The sequence below is a fragment of the Pinus tabuliformis genome, chromosome 6 (assembly GCF_031772625.1).
Source record: "Pinus tabuliformis cultivar Carrire ecotype Pingquan chromosome 6, CPIR1, whole genome shotgun sequence".
Taxonomy (NCBI): domain Eukaryota; kingdom Viridiplantae; phylum Streptophyta; class Pinopsida; order Pinales; family Pinaceae; genus Pinus; species Pinus tabuliformis.
In genome coordinates this window covers 1,599,618,953-1,599,639,327 of record NC_142292.1, presented here as the reverse complement: position 1 = coordinate 1,599,639,327, position 20,375 = coordinate 1,599,618,953, and the positions used below count along the sequence as shown (strand labels likewise).

Here is a 20,375-nt window from a genome sequence, read left to right as displayed (position 1 = left end):
ATTTAAAAATACATTAATAACAAAAAAAATCAATGTAGGCCATAAATATATATAGTTTTAACACAAACAAGTAGAGATTTTTATAAAATTTGTGCCCAAAACACAACAAAAACCAAGAGATTACATCAAGCGCTTGGATCAGATTCTTCAACAGAAGGAGATGTGGTTAGAGTTTCTACGTCACCAACATTACGATTATTCACTAAATACATATTGCTAAAATAGTGGCAATTATATATTCTGCAAAATTGTCCGGAGAGTGACACACATTTATAGAGTTTTGTCATTCATCAACTGAAGAGTTTATTGACATTGCTTCTGCTTGCCCCGCATCTGCATTTCCATATGAAGCCTGAGATTGTGCAGCTAGGTGTGCCGAGAGTCTCTCCAATTGACTACAAAGAGCAACTGCAAAAGAGCGTGAGAGTCAATATCTTCATTTACAAAAAGGTGAGGGTAGAAGGGGCACTTAGAAGACCCCACCCCTACACTGTCTTGATTGGCCTTGTCCATCACTAGGCCTTCCCAATTCCATATTCTATCACTAGCCAATGCGATGTCTAATTCCCAATTGTGAATCGAATAAACCAATGCTAGAGTACCCAACGCCTTAGACTAATTCCAGAGACTGATAAAGGTCGAATTAAGAGCACTGGAGAGAAAGGAAATTACCCAATTCTTCCATGAGAGCGAGGGAAGTTGACACTGACCAATTACCATATGAGGCAACCAAATGATATTAAACATCTTGCCTAGATATCCACACCGTTTATCTATGGCCTGAAAAAATTGATGATTTGTGTGCACAACCAAATTATGCTTCCCTTGATTGCCTGGGCTCTGATGGAAGAGCGTGGTTGCTAATAACATATTTAAGAATCCAACCCCTACTAGGCTGAACCTTTACACATAACTCTTGACTAGAGCCTATGGGCTTGATGGGCCTCCCCAATCACTAGAAAAGCAAAACCAAACCTTCATGCTAATCCGATGGTCTTCAGTCTCCCTTAAGTAGATAAGAAGGCACATTGGATCATTAATTTCCTTCCTGCATTAGAGAATTAAGCTCTGCACTGTTCGCACAAAGGCCATCCTTCCTACCTGTGTAAACAATGAAATAATCTATTCAAGGGATATGAACTTGAAACGTGTACAAAGAGAATTAATAAGCCAAAACCTGCCATGCGATCTCCCTCTAGATGTTGTACAAGGAGGCATATGGTTTATTGGCTGGCCCCATTCCTCCACCCAAGAGACACTGTCGCCAAATGTAATGAAATCTTCCTTAATTAGTAAATGAACCAAGGGCAAATATATGAGCAAGAGGTGGTCTATCAAATCAGAATTTTCCTTCACGATTCTAAAGCTCTAATAAAGTGAATACACATAGTTCTTGAACATTATCATTTCTAAATCATGGGATGGATTGCCAACCTTGTTGCCCATTGATATTTGTTTGCTCCTTTTTCAAAGTGTAAGTTTGATTGGTTTGTTTGTTCGCCTAAGAGTTTTGGATCCTAAGAATGTGATAGAAGTTTTATACTGAAAGGATTCAAGGATGCTCATAATTCTTAGAAGGAGGAGATTCAACTTATTGCTCTTGGAGGTGGAACCTTTTTGCAAAAATTGAATTGTTATGAGGGAGTCCCCAACAATTATAATTCTAGCAATTCCTTTTTCCCTTGACAATATGGAGACCTAGAAGGAGCCTGTACATTCTTGCCATATTGTTAGATTCCTTGCCAAGACCCCAAGCATACTTAATTTCATGTTGTTCAACGACATCTGAAAGGATCCCTCCCCTCCCGCCACACCAAAAATTAAAATACTTACAATATTTTTTTTTTGTCGATTGACCCCCATAAATAAAATATTTCAATATCCATGTTGAGTAAAATATTTTAATGTCAATTATGTATACAACCTTCTTGATCTTTTAAGTCAACAAAACTATGGTCATTTATGAATGTTTCACTCACTTCTTTTGAAGCATATAAATAAAATGTTAAAGAATTCCAATAAATCTCTTACTTCACTAAATCATACAAGTCTTAGTGATGTTAAATATCATTATCATCATAAAACAATTAAAAACATAAATTTTTTTTATGGTTAAAATATTTTATTGGTGTGTTGCTCAAAATGAAAAAGATATATATAGAAGCTCAACAGGGAGTTGACACATGGAGCGCACAAACACATAGAAACACACATATATAAAGAACCAACATCGATCCATCTTAAGTCTATATCTATCAAACATCGAGAGGGATCAAAGCTCTCTAGGTGGAAACCTCTTTTACATTGCAAAACTTGAAAAAAAGGTTTGCGCATAAAGAGATTTTATCCCTCTCAACACTTGATAAATCCAAGCTTAAGATGGATTCAAGCTCATATTTATCCCAACTACTCTAATTACATTTAATAGACACATATTTATTTATTTATTTTTCTATGTTCACGGAATCTGGAGATTGGCGATCACTACATCCATGAAATATTTGTAACAAGTAGATCCATCTGAAGAGATCATTTCCTGCTAGCTCAACCACATAACTTGACCCCGAGAGTGTTTTGAGAATTGAACCCATAAACTCTTAATAACAAAAATACTTTAACAATAAGAACTTAACAAATTAAATTAACCCTCAAAACACACACTTTTGTTTTATAAATTTGTTAATAATTTAAGAATTAAATTTTATTTGCAAAAATTATAAATAATTTAAATTATATATATATAACAAAATTTAAAGAATTAAATTTTTGTAAACTTATTACTAAATTTAACATAAAACTTGTTATCTAACACTCGTTGTCAAGTTATGACAAACAACATGTCAACCAGAAGTCTCTAAAGTACGACAAACAAAAAGCCAAGATCAGTAGGCTCCTTTTATTCTGAAACAGAAATTGGAAACCCCACTCAATGCCCCTTTGCATACGATTATAAATTCCTTCGCAAATTTTTCCCATAAATTCTTACATGTATCTAAACTCCACTACGGTGGTATACTTCATGTATTTGTATAGATAAAACCCATGTATATGTAAAGATAAATAACATCAGGCTCCTACAGCAGGCCGGGAGAGATTCTCACTTGGTTTAAGAAATCGTTTAGTATTATTATCGCAAAGCGTCGTCCCAACGATTTTGAGTCAAATTTGTGAAGTGCACTCACAGGAGGAAGACTCCAACACGCGACACACATTCGATTCCGGAGAGAGTTTTCAGTATTTTGTTATTTGTGAAGTATTTTTTTTACATAGTTGGGTTTCAGAAGCAGTGCTGGGGATTTGGTTTGGATGACGCCTCGCAATTGAATTGAATTGAATTGAAAGGCATAAACAGAGATGCAGAACGCGGACATTTTCAATGCTGCCACAGCTCCTCTAACTTTTCATGACTTTCTGGAGCGTATGCGCCATCCGTCCGCAGCAGATCTCGTTCGCTCTATCAAAAGGTAATTGCCGACATTCTCCCTTCATTTACAGACACACAGCGGATTTTGTTGATTATTAAGTACATTACAGACGACACCATAGATGATACAATGAGAGCATTTAGCCCAGAATTAATGGGGTACTTCAAATTTTCGGATTGCCTAAGCTGCGCCATTCATTGATTAAGAAGGCAGGGTTGCAGAATGTCGATTGAAGTTAATCCAAGGCAAGAAAAATAATGAAAAAATGATGGGTCTAGACAAAACAATGATTGGCACCCACTATTTTCATACCCAAAAGTGTATTCGGTACCTCCTGGTCTGGGTGAAGTCTGACCTTAGCAAGCCCAGATCAAAACCCATAGGCTTCCCCGTGCAAACCAAAAGCGTAGAGTATTATCTGTTCACAGGCTCCACATGGTATCAATTTGGCATAACCATGAATTCCTATGAAGGAAATGGAAAAAGAAGCCCTGCCGTCATTGGATCATAGGAGGAGATGAGTTCTGCCGAGAAGCGGTTATGCCATCCAAGCCCTTGTGACATGTTCAATGGGTAATTTGCGATGATTCTTGATGAATAACCTCCTTGCAACCTAGGGATGATTCAGACAAAATAAAGAACACTTTCTCTGGATATTGTAGTAGAGGATTTCGATGCTTATTGGCATCTCGTCTACTTTAAAAATGAACTTGTATGATAATTTTCTCTGTCCCGACATCTTGTTATTGCAAAATTACTATTTGTATAGATTCATCGTAATTCTAATTTATTATATTAAGCACTTAGAGGGATAAAACTGAAATCAAGGTACAGACCTATATATGTTTAAAAGATCATGGTTAAGATGAACCTATGCTAATTTATTTTATTATTATATATTCTTTTATTTTATTATTATGGTTGGTTTTTATTTTATTTTATTTTTAAGGATGACAATTTGTTTTCAATCTTGTTTATTAATGTTACAGACACATGTTACCTTAAATATCTCATCCAGACTGGGCTGTAGATGCACCTTTCTACTTCTGTTGCAATAAGATAACAGCCCATGGAGCTGTTTAAAAGGAGTAATTTTTAAGGCTGCATCAGCACCCTTCGTACTAGATTAATCACGCAAATTAGCTATGCCATCAAGTGTTATATTAGATTAAGCAAGCAAATGAACTATATCATCGAGTCCATCGAGTTTGTCAGACTTGCCTCCAGTTATACTGTAGTGATGCACTGATAAACATGTCATATTTATTCAGAATTACCTTTCTCAAGAGTGAAGCAGGTTGCACTTTTGGTACGCTCGCTGCTGAACTAGCTGACTTGCATTTGAGTGAAATTATCCTTCATCGTAGAAGCTCCAGATGATGCAAATGCAAAGAAAAGCTGGTTTGAGAGAAAATGATGACAGACTTGGTTTTAAAGAACGCTATCACACACTTCCCCAGCTTACTACGCCTCCATAAAATCCAGATCAATGATGGTTCTGTATGTGGTCTGAACTCATTTAGCAGCTTGGAATGCTTATAGTAATGAACCAAAACCTTTTTGCTTCTTTTAGTGTATAAAGTCACCAATCTGTTCTTTCATATAAGTGGAAAATCTTTAATATCTATGCTTTCTCATATTTGTATTTTTCATATCTGCAAGCCTTTGTAATGGAAAGTAATATTCCATTTTCTGAATATGGTCAAAATAGACGGAGTCTACCCATATTATTTACCCATGGTATCTGCCCATGGTATTCCCATTCGTTTTCCGAGGGAAAATAATAAAATAAAGCTTCTAGAGAGTCCATCAAGCCTATAAAAGGGGATGGGAGCTAGGCATTGAGATCATCCTGAGTTATTTATCTATTTTGCCTTTGTTGAGAACTTGGTAGGGACGAAAACCCCATGGGAGTAATTTGTTTGGTGGATCCATTGTAAGAATTTATAGGGTAAGTTCCTTAGATAGAACACCAAAGGACACCACTCACAAACAGATCACAGACAAATATACTGGTATTCTTGATGTCGTTAAAACCCTCAAGGAGGGAAACAGTGCATGGCCTGAGCCAACGTGGCCACTTCAGGCAATTTATTAATGTAAAAGAAAGAAAATTTACATAAGCTTCTTTCATGAACTGTCACCTGACAAATGACCTTCCATGCTCTTTAAATAGAGATCATGGACCAATCGGGTGTTAAGCCACGAATCATGTGTTGGTAATACTGAGGGGAGAATGAACCGTCGGATCACTTCATGTCTAAAACATATCGTGACTGTCAGATTATAAGTTACAAAAAGTACATACCAAAGAAACACACTTTACCTAACTATACACTAGACCAAGTTGTACTTAATTATTTCCTATGTGTCGGAATATCCTAACATCCCCCTTAAGAACAACTTGGGATAGGATTGAAGGATGTACAAAGATGACAAAATAGGAGAAGGAAGGAGCCATTAGAGCCTATCCCCCCTTAGTGACAACTTCCTGAACTCCAACCATAAATCGAAGTTTAGTAAACTTCGCCTCTGTGAGAGCCTTTGTAAAGTTGTTTGCAACTTGATCATCGGTTGAACAATATTGCACTTCAAGAACATGGCCATGAATGAGCTTTCTGATGAAGTGCATATGTAGTTCAATGTGTTTGCTGCGCTGATGTTGGACTAGATCTTTGCATAGTTGAATGGCACTTTGATTATCACACCAAAGTGTAGTCGGATGCTGCTGTTGAAAACCAAACTCTAACAGGATCTGACGAAGCCACATGGCTTCCTTACTAGCTTCAACGACGCAATGATACTCTGCTTCTGCTGAAGAAAGAGAAGTGGCACTTTGTTTTTTGCAAGCCCATGTAATAGGTCCAGAACCAAGAGTGAAGACATAACCTGCAGTAGACTTCCGATCATCAGGGTCATCAACCCAATCAGAATCAGTGAATCCCAAGGAGATGCTTATGCATTGTAATGAATCCCAAACTGAACTATACCTTGAACATAAAGAAGTATTCTTTTAGCTGCTTGCCAATTACTTTCATGTGGGTTTTTTGCATAAACCGAGCAACAAGGGCAACGACAAGGGAAAGGTTAGGACGGGTATGGGTCAGATACAAAAGTTTTCCAACAAGCTGATGATATAAGGTTGCATCAACTTTAGGGGAAGTACAAGTGATTGAAAGTTTGACTCCAGATTGAAAGGGAGAAGGGGTTGGCTTATAGTTTTCGATGTGAAAGTGACATAGAAGATCACAAACATACTTGGACTGGGAAAGGGAAATACCTTCTTTGGATTGCAAGACTTGAAGACCAAGAAAATAATGCAAGTGTCCTAAGTCTGTCATTTCAAACTGATTTTAAGGTTGGACTTCACATGGTTTATAGGGTTGGGATCACCACCAGTAAGGATAAGATCATCAACATAAAGAACAAGAATGATAAGAGACTTACCAACTTTCTTGGTGTAGACAATATTGTCAAAATGACACCTAAAAAAGCCAATATCTAAAAGAAAACTATCCATTTTGGCATACCAAGCTCAAGGGGCTTGCTTGAGACCATAAAAGGATTTCTTAAGCCGACATACAAGGCTAGAGTCTGTTTGGATAAAGCCAGGAGGTTGTTTCTTATAGATTTCTTCGTGCAAGTCCCCATGCAAGAAGGTGGATTTGACATCCATCTGATGGGCTTCCCATTTGAAAGAGGCAGCAAGGGAAAGAACAAGGCGAATAGAGTTCATTTTGGCAACAGGGGAGAAGGTTGCAGTATAGTCAATGCCTTCAACTTGTGAAAAACCCTTAGCAACAAGACGAGCTTTATGTTTATCAACTTTTCCATCTGGTCCAAACTTGGTTCTGTAAACCCATTTGCATTTAACAAGTTTTGGTCCCTTTGGTAGAGGAACAAGGTCCCATGTATCATTTGCAATAATGAATGATATTCTTCATTCATAACTGCGTCCCAATTTGGATGGCCTGAAGCTTATGCAAAGGTGTTAGGATCATAATTCACTGAAGTTTGAGCTAGTAAAGAAGAGGCTCTATCGAACTGAGAACGTGTACGACGCTGATTTGTAGGATCACCTACAAGAGCACCTGCTGCATCCCGAGTAGCGCAGACCCATTTTGGAAGCTGAGGCGCCGAAGGAGGATCCTGAGAAGGCGGGGGAGGATTGTCATCCTCGCCGTCATTATCTAAAGAAGAAATATTTTCAGAAGTAGAAGGGATAGAGAGAGGTGGCACATTTGCATAACTAGGCTCGTAGGCCGATATATTTTCAGCAAACTTTACATCTCTTCTAATGATAACATTTTTGGCTCTAGGTTGAAGAAGTCTATATCCTTTGACATATTAAGAATATCCAACAAAAATACATTTTCACTCTTAGGGTCTAAGGCTTTATGTTTCTCATCTGGAATATGGGCCCATGCTTCACTTCCAAAAACACGAAAGTGATTTACATCTGGTTTAATTGAGTTCCATGCTTCTTCTAGAGTGATATTCTTTAAAACCTTAGTAGGAGTGCGATTTACTATGTAATTTGCACAGTTAATTGCTTCTGCCCAAAAATTAAGACTAAGTCCTTTAGATTGAAGCATACAATTAGCCATTTCCTTTAAGGTGCGATTCTTCGTTTCAAGTACACCATTTTGTTGTGGAGTATATGGAACAATATGTTGCAATTGAATTCCATGCTCAGTGCAAAATTTGATGAATTTGTTAACATATTCTCCACCATTATCAGATCTTAGCTTAAGAATTTGATGTCCAAATTGTTTTTCAACGAAGGCCTTAAAGGCCAAGAAAATGTTAAAGACTTCACGCTTGAGTTTTAAGAAGTATATCCAAGTGCGTTTGGAGAAATCATCAATGAAAGTTAAGAAATACTTGTAGCCAAAGAATGAAACAGTTGGAAGTGGACCACATAAATCACTATGCACAAGCTGTAAAGGGGCTGAGGCGTGTCAAGTGGCACGTTTTTCAAAACTATCCCGATCATGTTTTCCAAGTAGACATCCGGAACAAACACCATCTTTGCAAGATACCATAGGAAGACCTGTCACCATATTTTCTTTACATAGATTTTGAAGGGAGCGATAATTTAAGTGATCAAATAGCTCATGCCAAAGTTTGCTTACTTAATCATTATGAGCAACAAATACCGAGGGAAGAGTTGATGAGCCAAAGTTGTTAAACTTATACAACCTTGTAGAATCATCAGCAATGCCAGTAGCTAAAATCTGTCTAGGATCTCTTAGGTCCTTAGTTACAACATCATGAGGTGAAAATTCTATAGTCTTACCTTCACTTGAATGAGTTATCTGATATACAGATAGAAGGTTGCATGATAAGGTAGGAACGCATAATACATCATTAAATTGACCATTGTCTAGATGAATAGTTCCAGTCCCTACAACACTAAGAGATCTATCATCACCAACATATATATTTTTGGTGTTACAATCATTTAAAGAAGAAAACATGGCCTTGTTTTTGGCCATGTGATAAGAAGCTCCAGAATCAAAGAGCCACTCATGAGAATGAGAAGTAGAAGATACATTTAGTGCATAACCAGATCGAGATGCTTGACAACCACATGCAAAAAGTGCTATTCCTGAAGATGAAGTTGAAGTTGAAGAGTGCTCTGAATGGATGTTATGCTTCTTCATTGTTGCTTCCAAGGCTTCCATATTCTTTAGAGCATTTGGATTCTAAGTGGCCATCACGATTACAAAAGTTGCAATGTCTATTAGTCTTCTTCCCCTTGTTTTTAGTTGCCTTATCATTTTGTTGAGTTAATTTTTCATTGTGAGATTGAAATTGCTTAGGACCCTTGTTTGGTTTAGGACCATTCTTTTCAGGATGCTGCTTCTTATGATTCTTTGAACTTGGTTGCTGCTGGGTTGCTAAGGCTTTCTTAAAAGAGTTTCCAGTATTAAGAAGACCAAGATGTAAGAGTTTTTCTTTCTCTCTTATTAAAGAATCACAAAATGCATCAAAAGAGGGGGACTTGTAGAATAGAAGGTGGAAATAAACACAGAGTAGGCTGGTCCTAACTTAGAATAGAATAGATAAGGCTACTGTATTATTTTTTAACTTTAACACCTTCCAAGAGAAGTCTAAGAGTCTTGAACTTGGACAAAAAATCTTCAATGGAAGAAAAATTATTGGGGTTCAACGTAAACAACTCATTTTCGAGTTGATGGGCTCTAATTTCATTTTTAATTCAAAATTTTTTATTGAGCTGTTTCATTGCTTCATCAGGGGTATCAATTTCTACGATATGGAATCTAAGGTTTGGAGAAATAGACATCATCAACCCACGTGCTTGATCTTGCTTATTTTCCCATTTGGCTTGCTTATCTTTATCTTTAGGTTTAGACTCTTGCCCTGAGGCTATTCTATAAAGACCTTTACTTCTAAGTAAATCCACAATGTAGGATAGCCATTGGAAGTAGTTGGTGCTGTCAAGAATAACTTGGCATGGACTTTCCATGTTAAAAGAAACTGAAGCTGCAGATGCTGAAACTTAGTGTTCCAATGGAAAGATCTCGAAAAATTAGGCCGATTAAAAAAAAACGGCGTCTGGATAAAGTTATGGCTTTTTGAATAAAAGTTGTTGAAGATGCCGACAAACTACGTGAATGTTGGGGAGATAATGTTATATTAAAAAAAAATTCCCGCCTAACCACCCCCCTGCCCCCCTTCCAAACTTAATCTGATTAGCTCACTTTAAAAAAAACTTTATGTGACCCACTTTTATAAATAAGTGAAAGTCACTTTTATAATGGTACTTTTTGAACTATCCACTAAATTGTAACTTAAATAAATAAAGATAAAATGACTTTAGAATTATAAGTGACTCACTTTTTATAATGGGTGAAAACACTTTTACATAAAGTAACTTTAAAACATAAGTTACATGTGTTTTTTGAAAAAGTAACTCAACAAAAAGAAAGACTTAAACCCAAGACCTCTATTCTCATAAAATAACTTTGGACCAAGTGAGCTAGTTTAAAATGTTAGTAGTTTTTGGAAAAGAGGAAGGAGGGGGGGTGGGGGTTTGCTCATTGAAGCTTTGGAGTGCGTGCTTACTTGGAAAACCCCATTTTTGCCTACAAAACAAAAAAACCACACAAACCAAAACGAACACGCAAAAGTAATCCAAGCCTTACGGCTTAAAGTTAGATTTCACCAGAAACTATATATTTTCCTCAATGTTTCTGGTTTTCCGAGATCGCACTAAGGCGCAACGGAAAAGAGCATATGCATGAGAAAAATCCTTTCTTTCTGTTTCTGGTTTGCCCAGATTGCACAAAGTCGCGGGGCAGAGAGCATACGCAAAATGAAAGGTATAGATCTGGTAATAAAAAAAATTATAGAGGACTATAAACTGAAATAAACATAAAGATAAATAACTATAACTGCAAATAAAGACTGTATACCTCCAAATCTTAAAAATGACGTAGCTAGGGCTACCAGAAACCTTTTCGCGTGAAATGAAAGGGGTTCCTCACTGGAACAGATGCTCCTAACACAATAGAGTAGTCCTCTCAGCCCAAAAGCGGTCAGAAACAATAGATCTACGAAACAACAATCAAATGCAGTTGTACCGGCTTTGGATTTGGATCACCAACGAATGTGGCCCTCAAATAGCTCAGATACCATGTAGGAATTTACAAGGTAAGTTCCTTAGATAGAACACCAAAGGATACCACTTACAAACATATCACAGATTAGTACACCGGTATTCTTGACGTGGTTAAAACCCTCAAGGAGGGAAACAGTCCACGGCCTGAGCCAACGCAGCCACTTCAGGAAATTTATTAATGTAAAAGAAAGAAGATTTACATAAGCTTCTCTCATGAACGGTCACCTAACAAATGACCCTCCATGCTCTTTAAATAGATATCATGGACCAATCGGGTGTTAAGCCACAGATCAAGTGTCGGTAATACCGAGGAGAGAATGAACCGTCGGATCACTTCATGTCTAGAACATATCGTGACTGTCAGATTATAAGTTACAAAAAGTACATACTAAAGAAATACATTTTACCTAACTATACACTAGACGAAGTTGTACTTAATTATTTCCTATGTGTCGAAATATCCTAATATCCATCTAGGGTCTACAGTTGTGCTTCAGTATCGTTTGATGAGCAGCCTTGCATGCCATTGGTGAGGGTTTCTTATGTTAATTATACTGACATGTATTATTTGTAGTAATTAATTAAATAAAGTGGCTGCAGTGCTAGATCCCTTATGTGTTCTCGTTCTTGTTGAAGGCTTATGTTAATTAGAACACTATAGTGTGCTAGATCGGTCAATTTTTTTAAGGCTTGGGATCTTATAGTGGTATCAGAACTGTGCATCCTGCCAGCTTGAGGGATTTATGTTTGTAGGATTGTTGTAAATTCGGTGGGATTTCTTCTCATCCTAGCCGACAGTTTCCATCTTCGGTGGTATCTGGTATCACCTTAGTTGGTCTCTTACTTTTGAGTTAATTTTGAAGATCTATTACTGCTAGTTCGAGAATCATCAAGAGGCGCAATATTTATTTGCCTGGCCGGATTGTTTTTTATAATCTTTCAAGAATAATGAATTCTAAAATATTAGTCACGATCAACAATTTTGGGCAAGGAGAGTTTCAATTTCTGGCAGAATTTCACTAGTCTTATTCTTCTCAGACGTCGATTTTTTTGTTTGTTTGTTAAGGATCGAATTCTGTAGGCCATCAGTGTTGTCTCTAAGAAATTCGAATGCTTAGACCAAGAGTATTCTTGCCAGTCCTGTAGCGCAAGCAGAGTTGGGGTGATTTGAAAGTTGTGAGGTCATCGCACATTGCAGGATTAAGGATCAACCATAGACGGAGGATTTTTCTGTGGATTGGGATGTCATAAGGCCGAGCAACTAGTTGTAGCAGTGTGGAGGTCGATCCGAATGTTTGTAGCAATTGCAGTGACCGCAAAACTTGAATTGCAATCTCCCAATAGTGCATGAGCTAGAGACACCCTCATTGTTGATCCATAGTAGTCAAAACCATCAAGAATTTTTGGTAAGGCCGACAGGCCAAAACTTATGCATAGCGAGGCCTCTAGTAAGACTGCAGACCCCAACAATTGTTATGGAAGGTTTGTCTAGAGCCAAGGAATGAGTTTCGGTCGCTTAGCCACCACAATCAATAAGTAGGGATGTTACAGTAAGGGTCAAATCTTGTTGCAGTACAATGCGAGGGGAGCATCAAGAAGCACCGTCACACCAGCAGCAGAAGGAAGCGCACTCTGGAAAGCCACACAACGAGTAGAGAAAGAGCACGTGGCAGAGTTTGTGGAGCATTACTGTGAGCGCTATTTGGCAGATCACAGGGTACTCGTGGATCTTCACAATCATGAACAATGGACGTAGTGCCAAGAGGTTGAGGTCGTTTGACTTCTCACGACTCATTCCCACAAGCCTGCGACGTGGTCACCTATTAGCACAATGGTTGACTGTTCATGGGTGAACAAATCTAGGGCCCAAGTCCTGGAGAATCTTACAACGGTTATGCGTTATTGAGGAGTCAGACAATGGCCCAATGGCACAACAAGATTCCAATATACAAGATCACGCAACAGTTCGTCTCCAATCCAGATGCAGTCCAAAACAGAATAAATCAATCGGTTGAACTTTAGAAAAGAGAAAAAGAAAAAGAGATCTCTAGTTGGTTTGTTCATCCAACGTCTGAAGGGGGGAAATAGAGGCAACTAGGTCAAGCAAGTAGAAAATATGGCCTTCTTAACTAGTAAGAATGAAAGCCATCAAGAGGTGGGAGCTGCCTCCACCAACCATATAGATCATTTACGGACTCCAATCAATTGTCGGGCAGTCAAACAATCAAGGGTCGTGCAAGTAGTAGAGGATTGAGGCGCCAAGGCTATGAGGGCCATATGCCCATGTGCCCAAACAGTGAAGCCAAATCCTTTGGTACATTCAACTCTGATCTTACAATAAAGTCTATCATTACAACCTAGGACATGTGCTCTCACCAATAAAGCATGAGGATTTGAATAGATCATTTAGTTTGAAAGGAGAAGCCTCGGTCACGCACGAAAAATCCATTCGTTTGGCTAAAGGTTTTATCCATCGCTGGTTGCTTTGGGTGCAACTGATGAAGGGACCATTGAAAACAGGTTGACAATGGATCGACGTTTGGATTGTTAGCAACAATTTTAATTTAAGAATAGCCAAAACAATCCAGCAATTAGAGGAGAACATTCTTGAGGGAGACCCCATACTATTGCATGCATGTGCTTGGTGGAAGCAATCGCTTAGGATGAGGGCGTACTTCTCTATTGGTTGTTTTATATTTGTTTCAAAATAATTTGCCTGCACAACAACCTTTATTCCGGGCCGACGGGACCCAATGCTTGGAGAAAGCTAATCCAAGGTTATAGTTTATGGTGGAGCGATTCATCAAGTATGTACATCTGCCTCTTATGAATGGATCTACTCTTTAGTTAGATTTGCTCCCATTTTATATTCATGTGTTTGGAAAGATACATGTTTTTCTTGCAAGGCTGGGAAGCTATTTGCTAGTGAAGCTTCAACGGGGCCAAAATTTGAGGAGGCATAGTAATGTTTGATGTAATCTTGCATAGTTTATTGCTTTGGTATGTGAGAAGATGGGTCATCTTGAAGAGACTTTGGAAAACACCTAGAAAATTCTTGATGAACTAGTGAGGATATATGGTCCTTTGCGCAACAATACCTCCATAGACCAAAATGATGGTCAAAGCAGCAAACCATTCTCAAAAAGGGTCCATGTCATTCTGCAATAGAAGCAACCATGGGAGGTGAAGGAAGGTCAAGTAAGAGGAGCTAAGCTCTTCGCACTTGGCTCTGAATTGCAACAAACAAAGTTAGTCATAGACCTTCATAAGTTGGAGGAATTAGACACATGTCTATCCAAGGTGGGGCAACCAGAATGGAAGAAACTCAACAGGGCTCTCAAGCCATCCATGCTTGCATTAATACAACCCAAACTCTGGGAGCATCCTTATGAAGAGGTCAGGCTCACAATTGCTTCTTGTCTCAACAGGGTCATAGCCTTAACATCACCACTACTGCCTTACAATAATGATATCATGAGAGATATATTGCAGCTAATAGTAGAAGTCCTTCAAGGTTGGATAACATCATGCTTCCTACCTTTCAGAAGCAATGCAGAATCTTAGAACTCATGGCAGAGTTTAGCTTTGGAACCTTCATGCTGAATCTGGAATGTGATGACATAATCCTTTAGGTGTTTTAGAACTTTTACACTAGCATTACCTTAGCCCATCCAGATCGTGTCAAAACAAGCATGCAAAAGATTGTGTCCTTGTTCCTAGAAGGAGATGTTGACATCTACAAGATACTAAGATCCAAACTGTTGACCATTTGGAGGAAAGAACTAGTTGTATCACCCACTGCCTATGATCTAGTCGACAAGTTGGTCATGCAAAACATAAAATTTGCTCAGAAGGGTGTTGACTAAGAAGGAGCTGAAAAGGATTGATGGAGGAAGCAAGAACAAAGCTAGTAAAACTTGCAACAAGAATGAACTAAGGAGGAGAGGACTATGTTTTATCTGCAAGGGACCTTGGGCACTCAACCATTCATGTCCAAGTGATAAGGAGGCAACAAAGGTAGAACAACTGAAGACTCCTTCAGATCATGGGGATTCATCCATAGTCGGGTTCATCGGTTTTTAGGAGAGCACCCATGAAGGATCCAAGCAGTCAAGTACAAATGGTGAGCAACAACACCATGCTTTTTAGAGAATCTTGCAGGACAAGCAGATGATAATCAGTCAGCTTGACAAAGTACATGGGGAAAGGAAGGAGGTAATTCCTCTTGATGATGTGGTAGTTGAGTCTATAGATATCCAGGAGAACATCCATAAAGAGTATGGGCCATCAGGTGTAGATAACAGTCCACCAATACATCCATGTTTGACAACCAGAGAGGGTGGACAACTTATCCCCACATGTGGAGAAGGTCGGGAAGAAGACATTCAAGGAAAATCAAATGAGGAGCCAGTAGTAATAAATCGACATGATGAGCATGATCATGCGGGGAAGCATGACAAATATAGTATGTAGGATGAGCCATTTTTGGAGGGTCAGTCAAAGGTTCAAGATGAAGTTGTGGTCGTGGGGCATCTGGTGCAGATAGATACAAAGACATTCAACAGGGAACCAGAATTGCCAGTAGAGGACTTTCGGGAGAGGATCATGCATTTCAAGACAGATCTTATGATGTTGAAGTAGAGAGTTTGGACAGTCCGAGACACTGTCTTACAGGAGAATAGAAAAATTGAGGAGCTCATAGGGGTATGTGCCGAATCAACGACCAAGCCGTCTAGTGTTGAGGAATGACTCAAACCCTCTACAAGAGTACATAGATAAGGCTTGCAACACTACCAACCCACCTTTATATATTGGGAAGAGTAGGGTAGAGTTCTCCAAATGCATCATGTTGGGTGACCAAGTGGAGCAACATGAGTTGAGCATCGAGCATCATCAACATAGTAGATTTGCAGGTATTCATCCTTCCCAAGGCATGGATTGGCGAGAGATTATGAATTGGTACTCTATTGATGGGTTGATTCCTAGGAGGATACTCACAGCCAAGAGCATATTGCAGCTTGGGCCCTTTGGCATGGGAAGTGGTGGAAGGTTGAGATGGTATCATAACCCACAGGTCCCAGGACTTAGGTGGCATTGGGATCCAGGAGAATCCATTGGGGGCAGGATTGGCTGGAGGATTGTTTGGGATCCAGGTGAATCTATCAAGGGAAGGATTGGCTGGAGGATTGTTTGGGATCCAGGTATCGGAGGATCCATTCAGGATCATTTAGCATGGAGGCATAGAATAACACACTGGGTTGTAGGGGATCCTGGTATTAATGTCCAGATGCTTTTGTTGTGGATAGCAATGGATTGCTTGAGGGCAAGCAATCTTTGGGCAGGAGGATTTGTAATATTCTGTTTTCTGGATATGGTCAAAATAGACGGAATCTACCCATGGTATTTACCCATGGTATCTGCCCACGGTATTCCCCTTTGTTTTCCGAGGGAAAATAATAAAATAAAGCTTCTAGAGAGTCCATCAAGCCTATAAAAGGGGATGGGAGCTAGGCATTGAGATCATCCTGAGTTATTTATCTATTTTGCCTTTGTTGAGAACTTGGCAAGGCCAGTTCTAGTTTGATCCCAGGGTCTGCGATTGTGCTTCAATATCATTTGATGAGCAACCTTGCATGCCATTGGCGAGGGTTTCTTATGTTAATTATTCTAGCATGTATTATTTGTAGTAATTAATTAAATAAAGTGGTTGCAGTTCCAGATCCCTTATGTGTTCTCGTTCTTGTTGAAGGCTTATGTTAATTAGAACACTATAGTGTGCTAGATCGGTCAATTTTTTTAAGGTCTGGGATCTTACATGGAAGGGATCCATTTACATATCCAGAGTCTAGTTTCTTAGGATTGGTGCAATTAAACATTGCCCCATAGTCTATTAAAAGTTACATAAAATATACTAAATTTTTTGGTTTTGGTTATTATCTCATTTTTACTTTGAGACCTGCAATCAGTCCATGTCACCTGGAGATCTCATGTAGCCGGGCTACCTCATGACAAACTTTCTTATCTATTCTATTGATTTTATAGTAGTAACTTGTAAGCGTATTCAGTATGTTTCAAACTTGGGGCTTTTGTATGTTAAACAAAACATGACCAGCTAACATCCTTGTGCAACTAGGAGATAAGACCAAAGTTAAAACTTAAAAGGTATCATTATCACAGTGGGAGTCTTTTCTTCGTACATGTTGTCCCAGTCCAAAATTTCGAGAGTGGGTGGAGGTGGTTGAGGTCCATTGCCACCATTATCAACTTGTGCTTGAATCTGTGAGGACATCGATTATTATAATCATGCTACCAATCTAAGTGAAGTCTTAGGGAGCACCTATTTTTATTTATTTATTTGTTTATCTGGTAGAATTGGCAACTAGGGTGGGCTGTTAATGACGTGACACATGGTTGATTCCATCTGGTACCCACTATAACCTCCAGGTGTACCCATATGGCCCCATGCGTGGCACACAGGGCTAGTCGGGGTTTGAACCAGAAACGTCACAAGGAGTGCCTTAACAGTGCACTTTATTGCCAACTGATCTACACCACGGGGGCTCTGAGGTAGCACCTATTAAACAGAGTATCATTATGACATTTCCAAGGACAAAAAATAATTTCAATACTAATTAAATGCAAGGATGGCAGACTTCCCAGAGAAAAGGACTGAGAAAAATTGGCCACAGAAGGTCATGGACTAGTTCCAGGGGTGCTTTGGCTCTCCTACAATACCATAAAAGGTATTTGAAAGACTTTAGCCTTCCACATAAGACACAGGCTGAGGTTGACACACCTAAATGGACAGGCGTTGGGAAATTGCTAGTCGTCTACAGATTAGACCAAACAGCAAAATTTCTTCTGGTTTGAGGGGGGCTTTCCAAATAGCTCTAGTTCTAAAAAGGCAGGTTGAAAGTTTGGACTCAAGTCTCCATATTTTGTTAAGTTTAATGTTAATGGGGGACTTTTGGCTCAATCATCTATATGCATCAATTGACATGAACTTGGAAAAGGGTTTCACATAATTCCTATTCCAGTCCTTTTGTGAGTTGCATGGGTTTTAATCTCTGACTTAAATGATAAAGACTTTTCATTTTGCACGATAATGTAACTGTTTGAATTGTTTAAGGTGAATGTGTCTCTTAATTGTTGCCAGAGGTCTAATTCCTTGCCTCATAGAATAAATATCTTGGATCTTCTTGATGCCCCTTTTAATATCTTCAAGGCTGAAAACAGGGGTTTTGTGATACCCCATTTTGTTAAATTCCCTCTTGTAAACATTTGTAAATGTTTTTGGGAAATATAATCACAGTGAATTGGCTGACTAAGAAACGGGACACGAATTTCAGAGCTTGGGTTGAGGAGGTTGCTTGAGAAATTTGGAGGAAGTAGTCCATTTAATAAGAGGCATGGGGCTGACTGGTTTTAGCCTTTAATAAAGCTGGATGAGAAAATTAATGGCTGCTGGAAGAAGCGTATGGACTTCTCCAAGAAGGAGGACAGGCCCATGTTGCTTGGCAAAGTCCACAAGGAACAGGACAATCATTAAAAGAAAAAAAGACTAGTTGACAGGAGTCCTAGGGGAAAACTTGAGAACATGGAAAGCAGCAGAAAAAGGGACAGCGCATAGAGGCAAAAACGGAGGATTCAACGCAAGCAAGAGAATAGAAGCAGGCAGGTGAGGAAGCTAGGGCCGAGCATCGTATATGGAGGTGGTGTGTGCCTATGTGAAGGAGAATGCTAGATATAGTTCGGAGGGAAGAGATCACTCTCATGGTAACCAAGCTGATAAAACCCGAGAGGTCTTGCTGGCTGAGAATCACAACACAGTGGCTTGCTTCCTGGGTTGATAAACCCACTGGAAAACTAGCTGGTTGAGAACTACTGGTAGGATGAGAGACTCCAGGACTAGATGGGCTGATCACACCTGTTGTAGCTTAGGGCTGAGAACATGGGTGTAGCACCACTGAGAAGTTGTGGGAAGGTGTGCTCTTACTCTTGCAGTGGTAATGCAACCGATAAGTCTCCCTTCCATTTATGTGGATGTCTATCCAGAACTCAACTGAGACTCTTTGTGCTTTGCGAGAACACCTGTCTTGTCGATGTTGGACTAAAGGCCTCTTTGGTGTAATGGCTGGGAGCCATTGAGAACACTTGAGAAATGGGCTCTGTTCACTGTATGAGATTGATCATTGGAATTTCCTAAGCACTCCTCCTCAAGCTCTGGATCTGGCTCGGGGGTTATTGGCTGCAAGAAAGTATTGCAGTGCAAGCCAATCCAAGGTTGGGTGGAGAGTTGGGGTCCCAATCTCAGTTGCCAGGTTCTTTGTTATAAGATAAGTGCTTATTTAGCTCTATGTGGATGTGAATTTTATATAATACTTGCTGTGTTATTTAAATGGCCATTATGAACTTGAGGAATGGTCTTTCCTGCATAATTATGAGGAATGATGTGATTCTTGTGTGATTAATGAGGAATGGTTTAATTTCTGATCTCTGTGTTTCTTCTTGAGCCTAAAATTCAGTATAATTGTTGGGTGCGAGAGGTGGACGAGCCTCTGATGTCCAGATAATCTCTTGTACTTAAAATGAATAGTATCAATAGGCCTTGTGCTGCGTGATTGCTTATGAGAAGCATGCTTTTCCCTTAATTATATTAAGCGTATGCATGCATTTACAATGACTGATTCCACATAAGCTCAAGAGAGTTAGGCTGGTATGGCAGGGAGTTGAGGGCATCCCTATTCATACAGTCATAAATGTATATATACATATATAGAAAGCTTAAGAGGGATAGCTTATCGACTAAGTGCCGAAAGCGAAGTGTAAACACATTAAAATGTGTGAAGTCCAGGCTGAGTGCTTAATGCAAGCTCAGGAAGGATAGCCAAGTTTCACACACATTGTGTATGTAATGGACTGAATGCAATTATATATATATATATATATATGGAAAGCTTAGGAGGGATTGACTTCTACATAAATATATGGCTATATATAAATGTATGTGTATGACCATAGCTCAGGAAGGATAGCTTGTAGGGCAAGGAGCCAAGGGTATCCCTATCCTTGTGAAATTATCTATATATGTATATAACTCAAGAGAGGTAGCTTGGGGTGACTAGATGTCGCAACACTATAAATGCATATATCCTTACCTTCACAAGCAACGACCTATGACACAAATTGACTAAGTGTCAAGAAGAGACAAAAAGTTACTTATTGACATTTGACATCACAAGAGTTCGTTTCGTTACCTTGGTGAGGTTGGAAAATGCACCGAGGGGAAAAGGGGCGAGATA

At 39.1% G+C, this 20,375-nt stretch overlaps 1 protein-coding gene across 2 annotated transcripts in view; it reads left to right on the top strand.

The window, feature by feature from the left end:
• The first annotated feature begins 2,946 nt into the window (after positions 1-2,946).
• Positions 2,947-20,375, top strand: part of LOC149264964 (vacuolar protein sorting-associated protein 9A-like) — a 242,215-nt gene continuing 224,786 nt past the window's right edge. The window contains exon 1 of one of the 2 annotated variants that reach the window (XM_089429043.1): positions 2,947-3,464. Coding sequence is in view for 1 of the 2 variants with exons in the window: in XM_089429042.1 (XP_089285168.1) it covers positions 3,355-3,464 (110 nt within the window). In the remaining variant the exon portion in view is untranslated. The remainder of the gene's footprint in view (positions 3,465-20,375) is intronic. The other variant, XM_089429042.1, reaches the window with a different exon arrangement.